Source organism: Coregonus clupeaformis, unplaced genomic scaffold (assembly GCF_020615455.1).
Source record: "Coregonus clupeaformis isolate EN_2021a unplaced genomic scaffold, ASM2061545v1 scaf0767, whole genome shotgun sequence".
In the NCBI taxonomy this organism is placed as follows: Eukaryota; Metazoa; Chordata; class Actinopteri; order Salmoniformes; family Salmonidae; genus Coregonus; species Coregonus clupeaformis.
Window position 1 is genome coordinate 58849 of NW_025534222.1, and position 18652 is coordinate 77500.

Genomic DNA, 18652 nt, shown 5'->3' on the forward strand with positions numbered 1-18652 from the left:
TCTGCTATGAACAAACATGTCTCTCTGACATTTAGAATAAGAAATCAGGTCGGCTCTATATGTGGTAACTATATCTGAAACATTCCACAACGTTTGGCGACTGAACGTTGCCTTTACATTTACATTGTAGTCATTTAGCAGACGCTCTTATCCAGAGCGACTTACAGTTAGTGAGTGCATACATTTTCATACTGGGTATATTCATCAGGAACCAAACGGAAACAAAGCGGCCGAAACAGGGAGGGACTAACCTGAACTTGTCCAGTTTGAAACGCTCTTTTTTGTTAAAGGTATAGCTACACACCAGGTCACTGCAGCAGTACGAGACAGATTTCGGGGACTCGAGGTAAGGGTTTTCTAACTATCACTCCCTCCAGGAAATACACGACGCCGCTGTTCTGGTCACTGACGGATTTATTCTTCTACTAAATTCTCCACCGTCATCAATCCACCGTCGAACTGTTTACATACATTTCAACACATGCACAAAACACAAGTTGGCGTTCACGTTACAGAAACCTTGCACGTAAATATGCGCGACAAATAATTAACATAATAAACATACCTCGCTGGCTGCACACAACTGAGAGGGAAATGGGTCCACTTAGAAACAAGAATACTTGTAAATAAACACGTCGTTAATTTAACTTATCTTTCAGAGTACTAAACTTTACCGCCGCTACTTTACCGCGATGTCTGGAACTTGTCACCACTAAAAGCGTCCCAACAAAACATAGAATGTACAGATAGTTCCTATCAGATAAATACAAGCGAAATCAATATTCAAAATACAAGTTGTACAAATAATAATGATATTATCTAAAACCTATTAATAATGACATGAATAACATTAATAATGACATGAATAACATTTATGGCAGTTAAACTTTGAAAGTCCCATGTTGCAGTGCTGCTGAGAGACTCATGCAGAGGCCCAAACTTTACAGTGGAGCACGGTGGCCATCTTGTGGTTAAATTTGGGTACTGCACACCATGGTTATTTGCTCTTTAGAGAGAGCATATAACAGAGGCGCGCTTTCTGTGCCACTGGCCTCAATCAGGTCGGCCAAACGCAGATAATAGCGCACCGTGCACCAGCACTGAAGTCATTCATTCATTTGTACTCAACTAGCGAACACACCATGTCTGGAAGAGGCAAAGGCGGCAAGGGACTCGGAAAAGGAGGCGCCAAGCGTCACCGCAAAGTTCTCCGCGATAACATCCAGGGAATCACCAAACCCGCTATCCGCCGTCTGGCTCGCCGCGGCGGCGTGAAGCGTATTTCCGGTCTGATCTACGAGGAGACCCGCGGTGTCCTGAAGGTGTTCCTGGAGAATGTGATCCGTGACGCAGTCACCTACACCGAGCACGCCAAGAGGAAGACCGTTACCGCCATGGACGTGGTTTACGCTCTGAAACGTCAGGGACGCACCCTGTACGGTTTCGGCGGTTAAACGCACTCTCTTCGGAACCTCAACACCCCGACTCGAACCCAAAGGCTCTTTTAAGAGCCACCCACATCCGCTTCAAAAGGGCCCATACCATATAGTTTTTTTTTTTCAGTATGCTATTTAGTAGGAAAGTATGAGCCACTTCGAGTGGACAGGGAGTATTACTTAGAGGATTCTAATGTCCCTTCCAGTTTTAGCGCACAGAGGGAGGCCTATATCTGACAGTGGCAAAGTGTAGTGACATTATTTTAGGTCAAGCAATAGTGGAATTTGGACAACATAAAGCCACCACGAGTCGGTAGACGTGGCTTGAAAAGAGGGGGACAGCGCGCGCACACACACACACACACACACAGTCCAAAATGCGAGCCCTATGTCTGACGGTGCCAAAGTGGGCAATTCTATCACCAGCATTATTTGGCACAACAATCGTGCCATTTGGACAACTATCAAAGGCCCCCTTTTGAAACACACAATCCCCCATCGGTCACAGAGCATAGGCTATAGAGAGGATGGAGGGGGTGAGGACCCGCGCGCGAGCACCCCCAATTGTCGAGTCACGCTGCGGAGTCAAGCAGGTGAACAATATATTAGTAGAGACAGCCAACCTACCTACCTACCAGAAGACAACACACAATCTCACTGTGTAGAAATAGTAGGCTACAAATACAACAACAACAACACTCACACTGCCAGTGCACAAAAAGTACTAATACAATAACACACACACACACACACACACACACACACACACAACACACCAAGTGCAAGTAAGCATGTCGTAGGACTATTTATACCATGTGGATCCTGTACATACGACGAATACAACCTGAAACTTGAGGTACAACACTAGTCTCAGCCAGGCCTCACAGGTGCATGTGTTTTAAGGTCCCCAAAAGAGCGCTTCTTTAAAACACCCCTGACCACATCAGGGGACCCCAAACCATTTGATTCCCTTGTCAGACATCTCGGCTCACTACACAACAAGTGCTGCTCGCAATCGGATGCACTTTTAGGCCATTTAGGAGACAAATAGCACAGGTAAACCAGTGCGCACCGCTCCACCGACAGTCGAACGGTGAGGTTTTGAGCGAGTCGCAACAAAATGCACGGCCCTTCCGCGGGCCACATTACTTTATTCTGAACGGAGACAAGTCTGCTCGCTGGGCCGTTCGCTTTTGGACCAAAAACACGTCTCCGTCGGTGACTTTTGGGCCGATATAGGCGAACAGAAAACACAAGTGAAAGCGCATTTGGCCAGCCCAGAGAAGCCGAGCTGGGTGCCTTGAGTCTACATGGTTCTCATGTCGCGTTTAAGGCCAGCCCCCTGCTCGGTGTGGAGCTTCAATAGCGCAGAGCAGCGTCTACAGCAAACTTCTCCTCGCAGACCGTGTGTGTACCGGACCAAACGACAGACAGACATGGCAGAAGTCGCACCAGCACCCGCAGCCGCCGCGCCGGCCAAGGCACCCAAGAAGAAGGCAGCAGCCAAGCCCAAGAAAGCGGGACCCAGCGTAGGAGAGCTCATCGTCAAGGCTGTGACCGCTTCCAAGGAGAGGAGCGGCGTGTCCCTGGCCGCGCTCAAGAAGACGCTGGCGGCAGGCGGCTACGACGTGGAGAAGAACAACTCCCGCGTCAAGATCGCAGTCAAGAGCCTCGTCACCAAGGGCACCCTGGTCCAGACCAAGGGCACCGGTGCATCCGGCTCCTTCAAGTTCAACAAGAAAGCCGTCGAGGCGAAGTTGCCCGCCAAGAAAGCCGCAGTCCCCAAAGTAAAGAAGGTGGCCGCGGCGAAGAAGCCCAAGAAGGTAGCAGCCAAGAAGGCCGTCGCCGCAAAGAAGTCCCCCAAGAAGGCCAAGAAGCCCGCTACACCCAAAAAGGCCGCCAAGAGCCCCAAGAAGGTGAAGAAGCCCGCCGCAGCGGCCAAGAAGGCGGCCAAGAGCCCCAAGAAGGCTACAAAGGCAGCCAAGCCCAAAGCCGCCAAGCCCAAGGCAGCCAAGCCCAAGAAGGCAGCTCCCAAGAAGAAGTAAACCTATTACAAACAGTGTTCTACTCGACACATGTTGTACCACAAAAGGCTCTTTTAAGAGCCACCCACCTCTTTCCATAGAAAGCGCATTGATTTCCATGTACTACCTGTCGTGAAAAAGAAATTACGCACACTAGGCTACTTTTAAGCACACAACATTGTCCCACTCTGGGTGTGTGCGAAGGGAGAGGCATATACTAGAGGGCCAAAATGGCTTAGAAATTTGACCTCACGAGTGCACCCTCACCAGCCATTTATATATGAGCCACTGGGCTATTCCCGTTCAGAGGCAGGCTGCTGTGATATGTTACAAGTGCCATGTAATAACAATCACAATACTATAGTGGCTTCGATTTCAAACTCGAGTGCACCCTCACCAGCTGTTTGTTTCCCATTTGGAGAGAAATAATGTGAGGATTTCATTTCGGACATTTTGGCGCTCACGCGAAATGACACAAAGTAACAAAGTCGGAGGGAAACAAAGTAGCCTCTCACTCGCTGCCTGTGGGTGGGAACCGGCTTAGGGCTGTCTGTCTGTCCGTAAAATGCTTTACAAAGGAGGGGGGAAAGAAACGAGTGATAATATAGGCCGAATAGTTACAAGAATTGTGTTCAGATGAATAATTGACACTATTAGTTGTGTGTCATTAGTTGCCTTGAATACAGTCCAGAAGAAACATTGCATGCCAACTTACTTTGAAAGTCCCATGTTGCAGTGCTGCTGAGAGACTCATGCAGAGGCCCAAACTTTACAGTGGAGCACGGAGACCATCTTGTGGTTAAATTTGGGTACTGCACACCATGGTTATTTGCTCTTTAGGCCAGCGTTTCCCAAACGCGGTCCTGGGGTCCCCAAGGGGTGCGCGTTTTGCAAATTGCGCCGATCCGTTGTTTTTTTTAATCTATAATAGTCAAACTCCACCAAAACATTTGCTACTGTAGTGTCTAAAAGACACACCTTTGCTGGTCCATGCTTGTGATGATAAAGGAATCCGCCGACACTGTACTCTGTTCACAAAGGTTTATTATAACAAAAGTTTACAGTGTCCAATTTACCGATACCTGCAGATATCGGGAGACAGCAACAGCCAAATCAATAATTTGCTATCCTACCCTCTCTGTTCAAGACATGGCATTTATATCATACATGGCCAGAGCATGGCGTGATTCTAACATCCAATCCCTGGCCGTTTCTACCTCACTCCCCATCTCATCTTTCCATGAACATCAGTAATGCTTTCCAGATGTTACAACAAAGTAGAGCAAAGTTCAGCTGTTACACAATTTTGTAAACGTCAGCACAATCCTAGACTCTTAAGATACTACATATTTCCCCCCTTCGAGACTAATTAAGTCTCGAAAACAAAAAGAATAGGATTATGACAAATAACAATTCTTGCTCTTGAGTAACTTTAACAATAAACCAACATTTATGGAGATTAAACACATGTTTATATAGACACATTTTTGTATGTAGTGTAAATACATTATTATGGAGTGTAAATAAATTGTCATGGAGTGTAAATAAATTGTCATGGAGTGTAAATAAATTGGCATGGAGTGTAAGAGCGAAAAACCTGTCTGGCAGCTTTCATTCCAAATATCCATCAGTCAGTCAAGACAGGAAAATTCTCTCACGGCCCCTCTGCCCTAGGCGACCACCTAAGTACTCCAGATCAATTCATACATCTTCATGAATACATTTTAAGCTATGATGCAATTGAATACATATGAAAACCCCAGCAAACAAAATACAATCAAAATGTCCACATTCAGGCTGGTCGACCCATCGGACCCTCCTGTGGATTCTCTCTTTCCTTGCCTAGACCCCATATCCCTAAACTTCAACGAAATAAACAAAAACATCTGAGGTCCCCACATGTACCCAACAACAGAAAACATAATTCTTCAAAAATTAATACAGAAAGAATATAACACTGGAATGTAGTCCACTACACTTCATTTCCTCCACAGTGTCGTCTTTCAATGCGACGTTGATGATGGAATCGGAACATTTCCACTCCTTCCTTGTTCCACTTCCTCCAGTCCATTCATATTGTCCATGTTTGAGTATTTGAGTCCCTCTACATATTCCCCCATATGCTTCTGGAAGAAAAGAAAAGACCAAACAGTATCTTTTGCAAAACAACACATGCAAATTAAAACATCAATATCAGCAATAATATAAGAATTCCAAAAATGATATGAATTCCATTTCCCCCCTTTGATTCATCACAATAATATAATCATCCCACAATTAGATATTCCAAATTTCCTAGAGTTATTTCAACCCTAGTTTTCATAACATTTTAGTCTGACTTTTTCCAATTTTTTCTTTCTCTAATTTTTCTAAAACCATTTCACTGATTTATTCACAAAACTCTTTCCCATTTTCTGAGTATATTAAATCGGGAAATTCCCGCCTGCTGATGACTTTTTTACACAATAACTTTGCAACCGACTGAGCATCTTTTAGCTTAGTTGAACATCTTATGCACCTCTTGGTATATGAATGTAACCAAGAATAACAGTCACACATTATTTTTCAGACAGATTATGCACCTACCTATGACATAGTCTATTCAAGAAAATATGATTCCAAAAACTCTACTCCTTTGTGATCTTTATCCTAATCTCCCCTTTTACAACATTAGCTAACCCATAGCTTACTAAATCATCATGGTTTCTCCAAAACAATATTTGATTGCTACTCTAACGATTTTTCTATTGTCTTCAAAACACTTGCTTTCGAAAGTCCTTCAATTTGTGGTTCAATCCCTTGACTTGCTTCATCTTTCAATGGATACTGATTCTTCCAAGGAGGTCTTCCTCCTCAACTTTCACCTCAATTGGGCTGATTTCACAAATCCAATATCAGTACTACTTTGATATCACAAACATTCTTGAACTTTTTCAACATCTCTTCTTCCATAGATTCTCAATTCATCTTCACACTTCAAACACATTCATTTATCTTCCGTATAGCTTATGACTCTCCTTGTCCTTGAGCCAAAATCATCATTTTCAGAAATCGCTGATTTTCACTCCTCCAAATCCTTCTCATAATTAGTTGATTTGACATAGTGAGATGTGTAACCTCTTCAGGCTGAACACAGATAAAAGCCTTTCTGCTATCCATCATCACTTCCCATAGTCCATTGTTTACTTTCACTTCCATTGTTGGATCTTTTTCTCTTCTTCTCTAATCGGTGCTATCAGTTGAAACTCCTCCTTTTCGGATCTTCTGGGCACCTCCAGAATTCTTGCTCCTTTCCTCTAAAGGGTTCACCTGTCCTCCAGATGATCTTCACTTGCTCCTGTATCTTCCTCTGAAATTATTTCTTTCCAGAAACTATCTATGGATATGAAACAACTTATACCACTTGTTGTGGCTGGTACAGTTGCATTTGACCATGTTCAGTTGAAACTGTAGCAGTGATTGTTGATTCGGTTCACACTGATTCTGCATAACCAAAGCTTCTCTTCTCCTTCTTCTTCTCAACCAGTTGTATTTGATTGAGTTTTCTGAGAGTTTCTTGGTCCTGTTCTTTCTGGTTGTGTTCTTTTTTCCGGTACAGATCCACTTGATGGGCTATATGATCTGTATAGACACCTTTTGTCATGCTCCCAAGTCCAACCACTTCTGCCAGTTTGCTCCTTACCGGTAAGGGCAGTCCCATCTGTAGTTTAGCTCTCAAGATTGACTGCTCAATTTGACTCACATCTGGATCATTTCCGGTAATATTTCTCCACACTTGATGAACTCTTGACACGTAGGCTCTTGGATTTTCTTGTTGTCCTAGTGGGTCAATCAGAATGTTGTCAGGATGCACATTTGTTGGAAACGTATCCTTCAGTGCTCTCCACAGCCGATTCCTGCTTGCAGCCAACAATTCAGGGTCGTTCACTGCAGTCCCTACATATCTATGAAGTCCAGCTCTCTGAAAAATTTCTTCCATGCCTGGAATCCCAAGGAGATTAGCCAAAAGTCTCTTGATGTCTCCTATGGCAGACTGTGTTCCCACCGTAATTTCTTCCAACTTTGAAATCCAAGGATATGCTCCATCTTGAAGAGTAGGCAGCTTCTCAAGTATATCTGACATATCGGTGTTCTGCAAAGGCTTATATTCTAGGTTTTGTCCTCGAATGATCACCGGCATAATTTTCTTACTAGTGCCATCTTTCCTTGGCCTCAATGTATATCTCTTCTCAGATTCTTGGGATTCTTTTCTCAGCAGCTTCTTTTCCTTCATCTTCAGCTTCTTGAGTCGTTCTTCCAGTTCTTTTACTTCTTCTAAATTATTGGCCTTATGCAGGAATGATACGCATCGGTCTATATCTCTTTCTATTTCTTCTGTGTTAGTCATTGGATGATAAAATCCTCTTGAATATGAAGCACCTTTAGTCTCCAAATCTTCATCGTTGTCTCCATCTTCGTTTTCATCAGCACTCGAATCACTTGTATTCTTCTTCTTCCAACTTCCATCACCCCTTCTTTCCGCTCTGGCCAACCTCTGTCTGATGACAGGGTCATATCCACCCATGATCTCTTCTGAATCACTCTGATCTTCATCATCATCATCATCATCGTCAAGTTCCATCCTCCTTGATCTCACTCTACCCTTAGTCTCCAGACATCTCGTTGTCTTCCTGCCTTTGGAGTTTGGATTCATCTTTATGGTCGTTTCTGCTTGTCCTCTCTCTATTATTCGTTCATCCTCATCTCTGATGCAATAATCACCTTCCTGAATGATCACTGGAAGCTGAGGATAAACGTCCTTAAACTTGGCTTCTTTCTCATAAGGTGGGGGTGTTTTTGCTGAATCCATATATGAGAAAGGTGTATTGACTTCTGCCACTAGTTTTTCTGTCACCTTCACCTCTTTTGCCATTTTCTCTGTACCTCTGTCTCTCTTGTCTTTTGTATCTTTTATCAGTTTTTGTCCTTCATTTTCAAACAGCTTAAGAACACCCAGCTCTTTTTGTCTTTTTTTTTTGCAAAGTTTTCCCTTCTTCCCCTTCTTTTGTTCTGCCTTATACGTGGATACAAGCACTTGCGTTATCTTGATGACGTCTGGGTTAAGAGTGCCTTCCAATGGCCATGGTTGTTCAATGTCAGGCCAACGTTTATTCCATTTTTCAGATAATTTTGCTATACCATTAACTAGAGGATTACTATTCTGTACTACATGAAGAGGAGTAATTGCTTTTGTAGTTTTGATGTCCTTTTTCCCCATTGTAATGACTATGTTATGTGTTTCCCTCTTGTTTCCCTCCTTTTTTTTTTTTTTTTTAAATTAAAAAATAATTAATTAATTAATCCAATCAATCAATTAACCAACTAAATCAATCAAAAAATCGAATCAATCAATCAATCAACTAATTCAATCAATCCAACTAATCAATCAAATCAATCAATAAATTACCAATCAAATCAATCAATCAATTACTAATGAAATCAATCAATCAACTAATTAAACCAAATCAATCAATCAATTGATTACCAATCAAATCAATCAATCAATTACCAATCAATCAATCAATCGATTATCAATGAAATCAATCAATCAATCAATCAAAAAATGAAATCAATCAACTAATTCAATCAATAAATCAAATCAATCAATCAATCAACTAATTCAATCAATAAATCAAATCAATCAATCAATCAATCGCCAATCAAATCAATCAATCAATTACCAATCAATTAATTAATTAACTACATCAATCAACCAATTAACTAAATCAATCAATAAACTAACTAAATCAATCAAACAATCAATCCAATCAATCAATCAACTAATTACTTCAATCAACAAATTTAACCAATCAACTAATCTGATCAATCAATAATCAACCCAACTCAATCAATCAAACAATCAATCAATTAACTAAATCAATCAATCAACTAATTTGTTTGTGAATTTTATTTTACCAAATTATTGATTGGTGGCAGTCTTACCACATCCGATCAGGAAAGGTAAAGGAAAGTAGTGAACTCCAGAGCAATTAAAAATAAAAGATCTGTACCAACTCACAACCCAATTGCTTAATAAGTACCTAATTACTTTAATTTTACAGAATAATGTTAATGCTGGATTTCCAAGACAACTCTAATCAATACAAGTCATTCACGGAAACTGTAATGTGCAATTATCAATTACATAAATTCATCAGTCTGTTGCCAAGCTCTTGCGAAATGGTCACAACATGAAATATTCTATGTAAACACAATGTATCAATTATATCCTGTAAGGGAAAGTAGATTTGTGAATAATAACAGCACTGGCCTTGATTTGGACTGGGTTGCCGTCACTGGTGTCAGTTGATGTCAGCCCCTCCTCTCTCTCTCTCTCTCTCTCTGTCTCCTCCTTCTCGTCTCTCATATGACAGAAAGACAAAAGCACAAAGAAGAGTTTAGTGTATATATATTTTTTCCACATTCACGCTAAGAAATAAGCAAACAGCTTAACTCAGGAATATTATAAATAGCTCAATAACATTTTATTTTATTCATTTATTTTATTATTATTATTATTAATCCGTCAATATATCTGTCATTCACCAACTCAACCGATTATCAACAAAACAGTTTTACAGTCAAGCAATAGTTAATTCAAGAGAAGATTTCACTTGTGTGCAAAATTCCCCCTCCCGTTTTCTTTTTATCTGCACTGAAAACGGACTCTCCCGTTCTCTCTCCAGTTCAGTGCAGGGGAGTGGCTAAACTCATAAATCCTACGCGTGCGCAGTTCAGTCACCAATGTGATTTCAGAGTGGAAGGAGCTATAGACTGTTGCTCCGTTCTCTTCTCCCATAGACAATAACACTTAAGACTTTAACAGAGCTCACAAACTGAACACATAGAACATACAGAACACAGAACACAAACCCACTACCAAGCTTGTTATCTTTCACTTATCTGCAGATTTATAGTTATGCTGTTATCAATTACAAAACATCTCTATACACTCTTAAAAAGTCCTCCCTGTAGGCTCATGATTCGTTAGTAAACATTCTCTTTTTATAGAGACTCATAAGATCTTTAAACTTATTGTCCTTCCAGGGGGCTCATAGTTTATATAGTTTAAGAATTACAAACGTTCTCACAAACAGAGACTCATAAGATTTTTAACCTTAACTTCGTTGTAGGGGTTTTAACTTTTTACTCTAGGGGCTTAACTTTTGAAAACAAAAATACCTAACACATTTATTTACAAGAGACTAAAAAAAAAAAAACTCTGGTCCAAGCCTTAGTCGACACACATCTGGAACTCATCAAGCACGCAGCCACATTCACTCCGTTTCACCCAAACACACACACACAGGCTACGTTTCTGTCATACACAGGATCCGTTCGCACAAGGCATGCCTATCGCCGTTCCTAATATTCTTTTATATACCTTTTGCTAAATTTCTGCTACCTTAAGTTGCCGACATTAAATGAGAGGTCACATTGGACATACAATCCGTCAACCATATTCCAAGAGGTAACATACAATTTAATATATGTCGTACAAACTCACTGTTCCCAGAACAGACTTGAGAGTTAATTCTAATAACTATCAAGATTTATGGCCCATCCTTTGATCGCCTTGTGTTACAAGGGCTTCCTTAAATTAACGGCGCCCTAAAAGTATACTGTTAACTCATATCAAGCGTTGTCCTCTAAGCCTTTCATTGGACACTCCTTTCACTTTTATTCAAGGCAAAATATGTGTGTCCAAATCGGTGTGCCCTACAGACACTCCCCACTGTTTGCGTTGTTCTCAACGCAAACTAATTCAGAAAATTTAGAACGGAACTCCTACCACACAGCAAACACCAGCAAAACGCACGCACAAGTAATTTAACGGTACATCTCTAATGCACACACTCTCTGGACTCACAAAACGGCCAGCGCCCAATGTAAGGGATTAAAGCTCACCTTATATTTGCCGGCTTCTTTGAGCGGTAGTCGTTTTGTAGCCCAGGAATGGAATGCAAAGAAGAGACGTAGCTCGTCCCAAATAAAACAAAAACCTCGTCGCCATTAAATGTAGTGTCTAAAAGACACACCTTTGCTGGTCCATGCTTGTGATGATAAAGGAATCCGCCGACACTGTACTCTGTTCACAAAGGTTTATTATAACAAAAGTTTACAGTGTCCAATTTACCGATACCTGCAGATATCGGGAGACAGCAACAGCCAAATCAATAATTTGCTATCCTACCCTCTCTGTTCAAGACATGGCATTTATATCATACATGGCCAGAGCATGGCGTGATTCTAACATCCAATCCCTGGCCGTTTCTACCTCACTCCCCATCTCATCTTTCCATGAACATCAGTAATGCTTTCCAGATGTTACAACAAAGTAGAGCAAAGTTCAGCTGTTACACAATTTTGTAAACGTCAGCACAATCCTAGACTCTTAAGATACTACACTACCATCAGGAAGTACAAAGGCAGGATCGGCGCATGCGTTGCTGTATTCAGCACCGTTGTATGGACAGCGCTTGTGCTGCATCTCCACTCACGACACGGGTAATAGGGGAGGTCCGCGGTGCTGAAATGGACAGGGCCTCTGCCCAGTTGCCAAGGGGTATTTCCCGTTTGGGGGACTTTTGACACGCTATAGGCACAGTTGAGTACACCCCTCATCCAATAGACCCCAGCAACTTCCTTTTGGATCCACGTTTAGGGTATAGGGGATGCATTTGGGACATACCTTACGTCTCTGACCTTGTCAATATCAGCATTTCGCTCTACTTACCGTGAAGTGACATCATAATAGTAGTACATTACAGTATACGTTTGCGCGTAAAATAGTACCATTTAAAGGGAGCATGTCAGGGTCAATTACTGACAAATGAGAACACACTAATCCTCAGGGGTCATTTAGGGGCAAAACGCACCACTTTCTGAAGGTTTTGTTTTGATTGAAGAGCAAGAAAAGTATTCATTGGTTCCACTTCTTTCCCCTTCTAAATGTGTTTGCCTAAGTACAGGCAATATGCACATATCTAAATGTTATTAAAAAATCAGTATTTTTTTGCCACTCAGAACACAGACATTTACCTTAAGGGGAGTTACCCTCATTTTAGACTTCCCAAGCATACATTTTCATGACAGCGTTCCTAATCTGCAGTAGGCAAAGCAGTTGAAAATCGGTAGGTTAACACCAAACCGTGAGGTGATTATGAATTCAGAGCAGTCGGATTAAGTCATAGTCACATACATTTGAACAAATGAACAACAATATCACACGGAAAGTGATGTGAGCATTGCATTGTGGAAAGCAATGACTTTACAAGAACATGTATTGCAAAGCGAGGCATGTATTTCTAGATTAAACACTGATTCAGTATGATGAACAAGTACATGTATGATTTGGTGTGCTCTACTTGAACACGCGCTTAGAGTTTTGAAACCACTGCCTATATGATGAGCTGTCGTTGTTTGTTTTATTACCACGTACTTATGGAAATTGCACCGGTTGAGAGATGATGGCTCTCTTGTGCCTAAGGTGAAGGGTACTTCTGATCCAGCAGGTGGTGCTAAGATCCCTCCCTATATGACTTGAATGATGAGTTTATTTATTCCTTATAGCTCCTAATGATTTTAAGGCCAGTGTTGGCAAACATTACTTGTGCTCCAGCAGGTGGCCATGAAATCCCTCCCTATATGACTTGACTGACCAGTTGATGGACTCCTTATAGCTCCTAATGATTTTAAGGCCAGTGTTGGCAAACATGACTTCTGCTCCAGCAGGTGGCCATGAAATCCCCCCTATATCACTTGACTGACCAGGTAGTTGATGGACTCCTTATAGCTCTTAATGATCTCAAGCAGAATATTGGCCACATGACCTCTGGTCCAGCAGGTGGCGGTGAAAATAGTCCCTATAGGAGTTGACTCATTTCTTTGAGGTCCTAAATGAAGCATAGGCGTCAACAGTGCATCTCGGCCTAACCCTGTTCCGGGGCCCATTTCTTCACTCGATGCTTCCGGTGTTCTTCATCTCCTCTTCAATAGTCCTTCTCCACGTCTTCCTTCCCGTCTTGCCCTGTGCGTTCCACTGAAGTGTCTGTGTTTTTATGTCGTTAGGAGTTTTGCTCACTGCGTGTCCCCTTCCATTTCCACTTTCTGTCCCAGTTGGGTAGCTATCCATTATACTGTAGCCTACTTACTACCAATGTCACTGTAGTCAAAGGTGATGTTCGATTATTATGTATGAGTATTATTATATATTGTTATATTATTATGTTGGAAGCCTATAGGGTGTGGTAACAGGCCCTCTGTGATTTGTTGTTGTACTGTACACGTCAAGTATCTGCACTCTAGCCTAATTAGCCTAACCTGCTAGGGAAAAGTCACTTCCGGTCGTAGCTGTATCCCGCCTAGTCAAAACCTTGTTAGTCCTTATCCTAAAAGGCACCCTCTGTTCCTCGATATACTCCACCGAGGTCCGGCAGCCAGTAAGTACAGGTAAGAGACAATTATGGCAACAATAAGTTGTCCTATGAAAGCTAGTCACATCTGAGATGTTCAACTGCACTGACTGATAAAGTGGCAGTTCTATATCGTGGAGCTCCGCCCCATAGGGGAGCTCTGCTCCTATTGGTTTACCCTCTGCCCTAGGGCAGAACAGCCTGAAGCAAAATTATGCACACACCTACAGCCAATAGGAGTACAGGTGTCCCTATATAAGGAACCCCGTTCCCTCAATCTGCCTCCCATTATCTTCAGCGACTGGACTAGAATTGAAGAAGCCATAGAAGACTCAGGAAGATCTCGTCGTTGATATCCAGCCATCAACGTCTTCCTACAATGAGCACACCAAGCTTATCCATAGGGTAAGTATTTAACAAAAGCTCTTTTCAGAGCTCTGTGTCGCTGTTCCCTTGGCGGCTGTGCCACCCCCGACATTGTTTCGTGGGTTGAGGGACACAGCACGCCAGGGACAGCTTCATTAATCCCCCACTATGCGCCAGCTGAGCCCTCCTTTTTTGAAGGAGTGGAAGCAGCATTGGGCATTTTAGGGAGGATATTCCTCTCGAGGATGTGCTATCAGTGTTAGTCTCAGCTGAGGCATCATCTGAAGGCACTGACTCAGGAGATGACAGGGCTATTGGGGAAGAAATGAATATTCTATTGGAACAATTCATTACACTGACCCAGATGTTTAACACCCCTTTTCCTTCGGGAAATTGTGAGGTCATTACATCCCTGGATGATGACGCCACAGCCTCTCTGTGCCTGAATTCTCAGGTCTCATTGAGTGGGCTGCTAAACAGCGGGAGATTAAGCTGCCCCCATTCCCTCCAACCCGGAAGTGGATAGGAGGAAGGGCGGCCATAACTCTCGCTACAGCTTGGCGTTAGACGGCGGCCTCCAGCAGCAAGGAGCGGGCCTCGCCCCCTGCAGCGCCAGAGGTGCCGGCGAGAGAGGTCATTAAAGCGTCATCCTGGCATCACCCGAAGGGGCGGCCAGAAGAGACGCCGTTATGACAGGCGAGGGGGAGGAGAACGGAAGACGGCACAGCGCCTGCTGTGACCGAGCCCACTGTCCCCCCACTCTACCGTTGAGTGTATGGAGGAGAATGTTTTTTGTTGATGTGTGTAATAAAGAGTTGGCTCTACTTGACACTGTCAAAAAAGAGCCCCTTTTCCATAATACATCCGAGAGCGTTCGACCTTCCTCACTCTCGCTCTCTCTCTTACCACTATGAGTGCAGCTCAGCCCACCATGGTGCGTTGCTGAATGCACACATAAGGCAGGTATATAAAAGGTATTAAGTGTACCTTATAAAGACCTCACTTTACAGACTCCTAGGAGTGCCGTAGTGAGTGTCTCACATAGCAGGCTGCAGTCTCAGCCAGATGATGGCATGATGACGCGACCGCTATTCGGGACGGCGCTCTGTCTCAGGCTAACGCCTCAGTCAGTGCAGTTCAGACCCGTGCTGCGTTCACGGAGGGCCTGATTACTACGGTTACGGGCGTAACCAACGTATCGGGCGCCCCGTTTCTCTCAGAACGCGCCGATAATAACCACATTGGGGATGGCGCACTATCACAGACTAAGGTCTCTGTTAGTACGACCCAGACCCATGCTGCGTTCAAGAAGGGCCCGATTACCACGGTCACGAAGGTGCCCAGTGTATCGGCGCCCCCACCTTTCCTGAACGCGCCCAGGCTCACCACACTGAGTGTAGTTCAGCCCACCAGAGGTGCAGAGCTGAACGCACACAGGAGGTGAAAGGAGGAATAATACCTAGACGCCGTCTTGGTTTATCTCAAAGAGACCTCACATTACAGACTCCAAGGAGTACTGTAGTGAGTGCCTCTCATAGCAGGCTGCAGTCTCAGTCAGGAGACATGGTGACGCAGCCGCTAGTTGGGGATGGCGCACTATCGCAGACTAAGGTCTCGATTAGTGCGATTCAGACCCATGCTGCGTTCACGGAGGGCCCGATTACCACGGTGACGAAGTTTCCCAGTGTATCGGCGCCCCCACTTCTTTCTGAACGCGCTAATACTCACCACACTGAGCGTAGTTCAGCCCACCAGAGGTGCAGAGCTGAACGCACACAGGAGGTGAAGGGAGGAAAGATACCAAGACACCGTCTTGGCTTATCTCAAGGAGACCTCACATTCAGCAGGCAGCTGTCTCTGTCCCAATGTGACATGAAGGCGCAGCCGCTAGCCGGGAATGACGCCTTGCTGCAGGCTAATGCCTTAGTCAGCGCAGATCAGACCCGTGCGACGTTCACGGAGAGCGGGAATACCAGGGTTACAGGTATAACCAAGGTATGGACGCCTCCGGCTTATTCTGAACGTATCAATGCCCATGGCTCTGAGCGCAACTCACCACACATTGAGTGTGTCGTCGAACAGCCGCTTAAGACCAGTGAAGAGGCATTGTGGCACCACCGTGTGGTATCAGTCAGAGATCACACCTTTCAGATTCTGTTGAGTTCTGTAAAGGATGAGTCTCATTCTAAGCGGCAGTCTCAGTCAGACAATGACATGATGACGCAATCGCTTTCCGGGAAGAGCGCTCTGTCTCAGGCCAGTACCTCAGCCAGTGCAGTTCAGACCCGTGCTGCGTTCACGGAGGGCAAGATTACTGGAGTTACGGTCGTAACTAACGTATCAAAGCCCCCGACTCACCCAGAACGAGCTGATGTGTCCTCTCCCTTTCGAGGGGGGCCCGCCTTGGGCTATTCCACCAACCCAGTGCTGGGGAATAGCGGCGGCGAGGGCCATAGAGGAATACAGGTCCTTCCTACTGGACGCACCACAGCTTCGTGCGCACCCGCTTTCTCTGCATTGCTGGCAGTGGCGACGAAGCTGTACCCTCTCACGCTGGCTAGAACAGACATTAGAGAAGGGTTATGCCCTCCAATTCCATCGGACCCCACCCCCGTTCAGGGGAGTGGTGGAAACGGTGATGAAAACGCCAGACAAAGTAGCCGCTCTGAGGTCAGAGATTACGGAACCTTTTGGCGAAGGAGGCGGTCACAGTAGTTCCCCGAGAGCAAAGGAACAAGGGGCTATACTCGCCCTATTTCCTAGTGCCCAAAAAGACGGGGAGTGAGGCCGATTTTGGATTTACGCATTCTCAACGAGCATAACCAAACGGCCCTTCCGAATGCTGACGACAAAACGCCTACTGGAATGTGTGTTCAGAAGGGGAGACTTTTGTACAAGCATAGACCTAAAGGACGCATACTTTCATGTGCCGATACAATCACGCCACAGAAAGTTTCTGCGGTTCGCCTTTCAAGGGGTGGCGTACGAGTTCACGAGGATGCCGTTTGGGTACGCCCTGGCACCTCGAACGTTTTCCAAATGTGTGGAGGCGGCATTGGGAACCGCTGCGTCGTCAAGGGATAAGGATATTAGCCTACCTAGACGACCTGCTGGTTCTCGCCCGTCAGCAGAGCTGGCGTTCACTCACACGACACAGACAGTGATTCATCTCACGCGTCTGGGGTTCGCTGTGAATTGGAAAAAAAGCGCACCCTGGCCCAGTCATCAGATTGTCTACCTGGGACTACAGCTAGACACTGTAATGATGAGGGCGCGAATTTCGACCCTCGAAGGGCAGCATTGGTACTAGCCCTGAGGAAGTGTCGTCCGAATCACACAGTAACGGGCGCTATCGATCATGTCACTTTTGGGTCTCATGTCGGCAGCCCACTCTGTGGTCCCGCTGGGGCTTCTGCACATGCGCAGAACACAGCGGTGGTTCGCCCAACTAAGACTAGACCCAGTGCGTCAACGTCATCGGTTGGTGGTGGTTCCTCTCTCGCTAAGAGCAGACCTGGACTATTGGAGGAACTCGTGCGTGCGTTCTCACGCACGGAGTCCCGATGGGCAAGGTGTCATCCTACATTCCAGTGTATACAGATGCCTGTCTGACTGGATGGGGAGGGACATGTCAGTCTCAAGCGATAGGAGGTGCATGGCCTCAATCAGGTCGTCACATAAACCTCCTGGAGTTGGAAACGGTTCGACTGGTTTTGAACCACTTCGCGTCTACCCTTCGGGGTCGCGATGTGTTGGTTTGGTCAGACAACCGGACCACAGTAGCTCACATAAATCGCCAAGGAGGGGTCAGGTCTCCTGCCCTCCATCGGGCGGCAGAGGAATTGTGGCTGTGGGCTCACAAGCACCTTCGCTCGTTGAGAGCAGCGCACATTCCGGGCTACTTGAACGTAGGGGCAGATCTCATGTCAAGAGGGGGTCCTCGAGACGACGAGTGGCGTCTGCACCCGGACATTGTTCTCCAAATTTGGGAACAATTCGGGAGAGCCGAGGTGGATCTGTTCGCGTCACGTGTGAACGCGCAGTGTCCCCTATGGTTCTCCCTGAGACAACAGGACGAGCCACCACTGGGAAGAGACGCATTCGCGCACTGCCCGTGGCCGAAAGTTCTCCTGTATGCATTCCCTCCGCTGTCTTGCATTCTCCCACTGCTAGCCAGGGTGAGGTCAGAGGAGCTAACAGTGATACTGATAGCGCCCGATCGCCCGGGGGCTCCGTGGTTTGCAGAGATGAGTCAGATGTTGATTGTGCCACCTTGGACAATTCCACATCGACGAGACGCGTTGAGCCAGGCGGGAGGCTCGATAGGGCAGTGGCCCATAATCGGCCAACCACTGAAGGCTTGGTTCCTGAA

The 18652-nt window shown here is 44.9% G+C and overlaps 2 protein-coding genes across 2 annotated transcripts; both read left to right on the plus strand.

Annotated features, from left to right (window-relative positions):
• The first annotated feature begins 1129 nt into the window (after positions 1 to 1129).
• On the plus strand, positions 1130 to 1531 carry LOC121564156 (histone H4). Its single transcript, XM_041875649.2, has one exon. It carries the CDS (start codon positions 1143 to 1145, stop codon positions 1452 to 1454), a length of 312 nt encoding a protein of 103 aa, XP_041731583.1. The 5' UTR covers positions 1130 to 1142; the 3' UTR covers positions 1455 to 1531.
• A 1320-nt stretch (positions 1532 to 2851) lies between these two features.
• On the plus strand, positions 2852 to 3745 carry LOC121564148 (histone H1-like). The gene has a single exon (XM_041875644.2). It carries the CDS (start codon positions 2873 to 2875, stop codon positions 3479 to 3481), a length of 609 nt encoding a protein of 202 aa, XP_041731578.2. The 5' UTR covers positions 2852 to 2872; the 3' UTR covers positions 3482 to 3745.
• The last annotated feature ends 14907 nt before the right edge of the window (positions 3746 to 18652 follow it).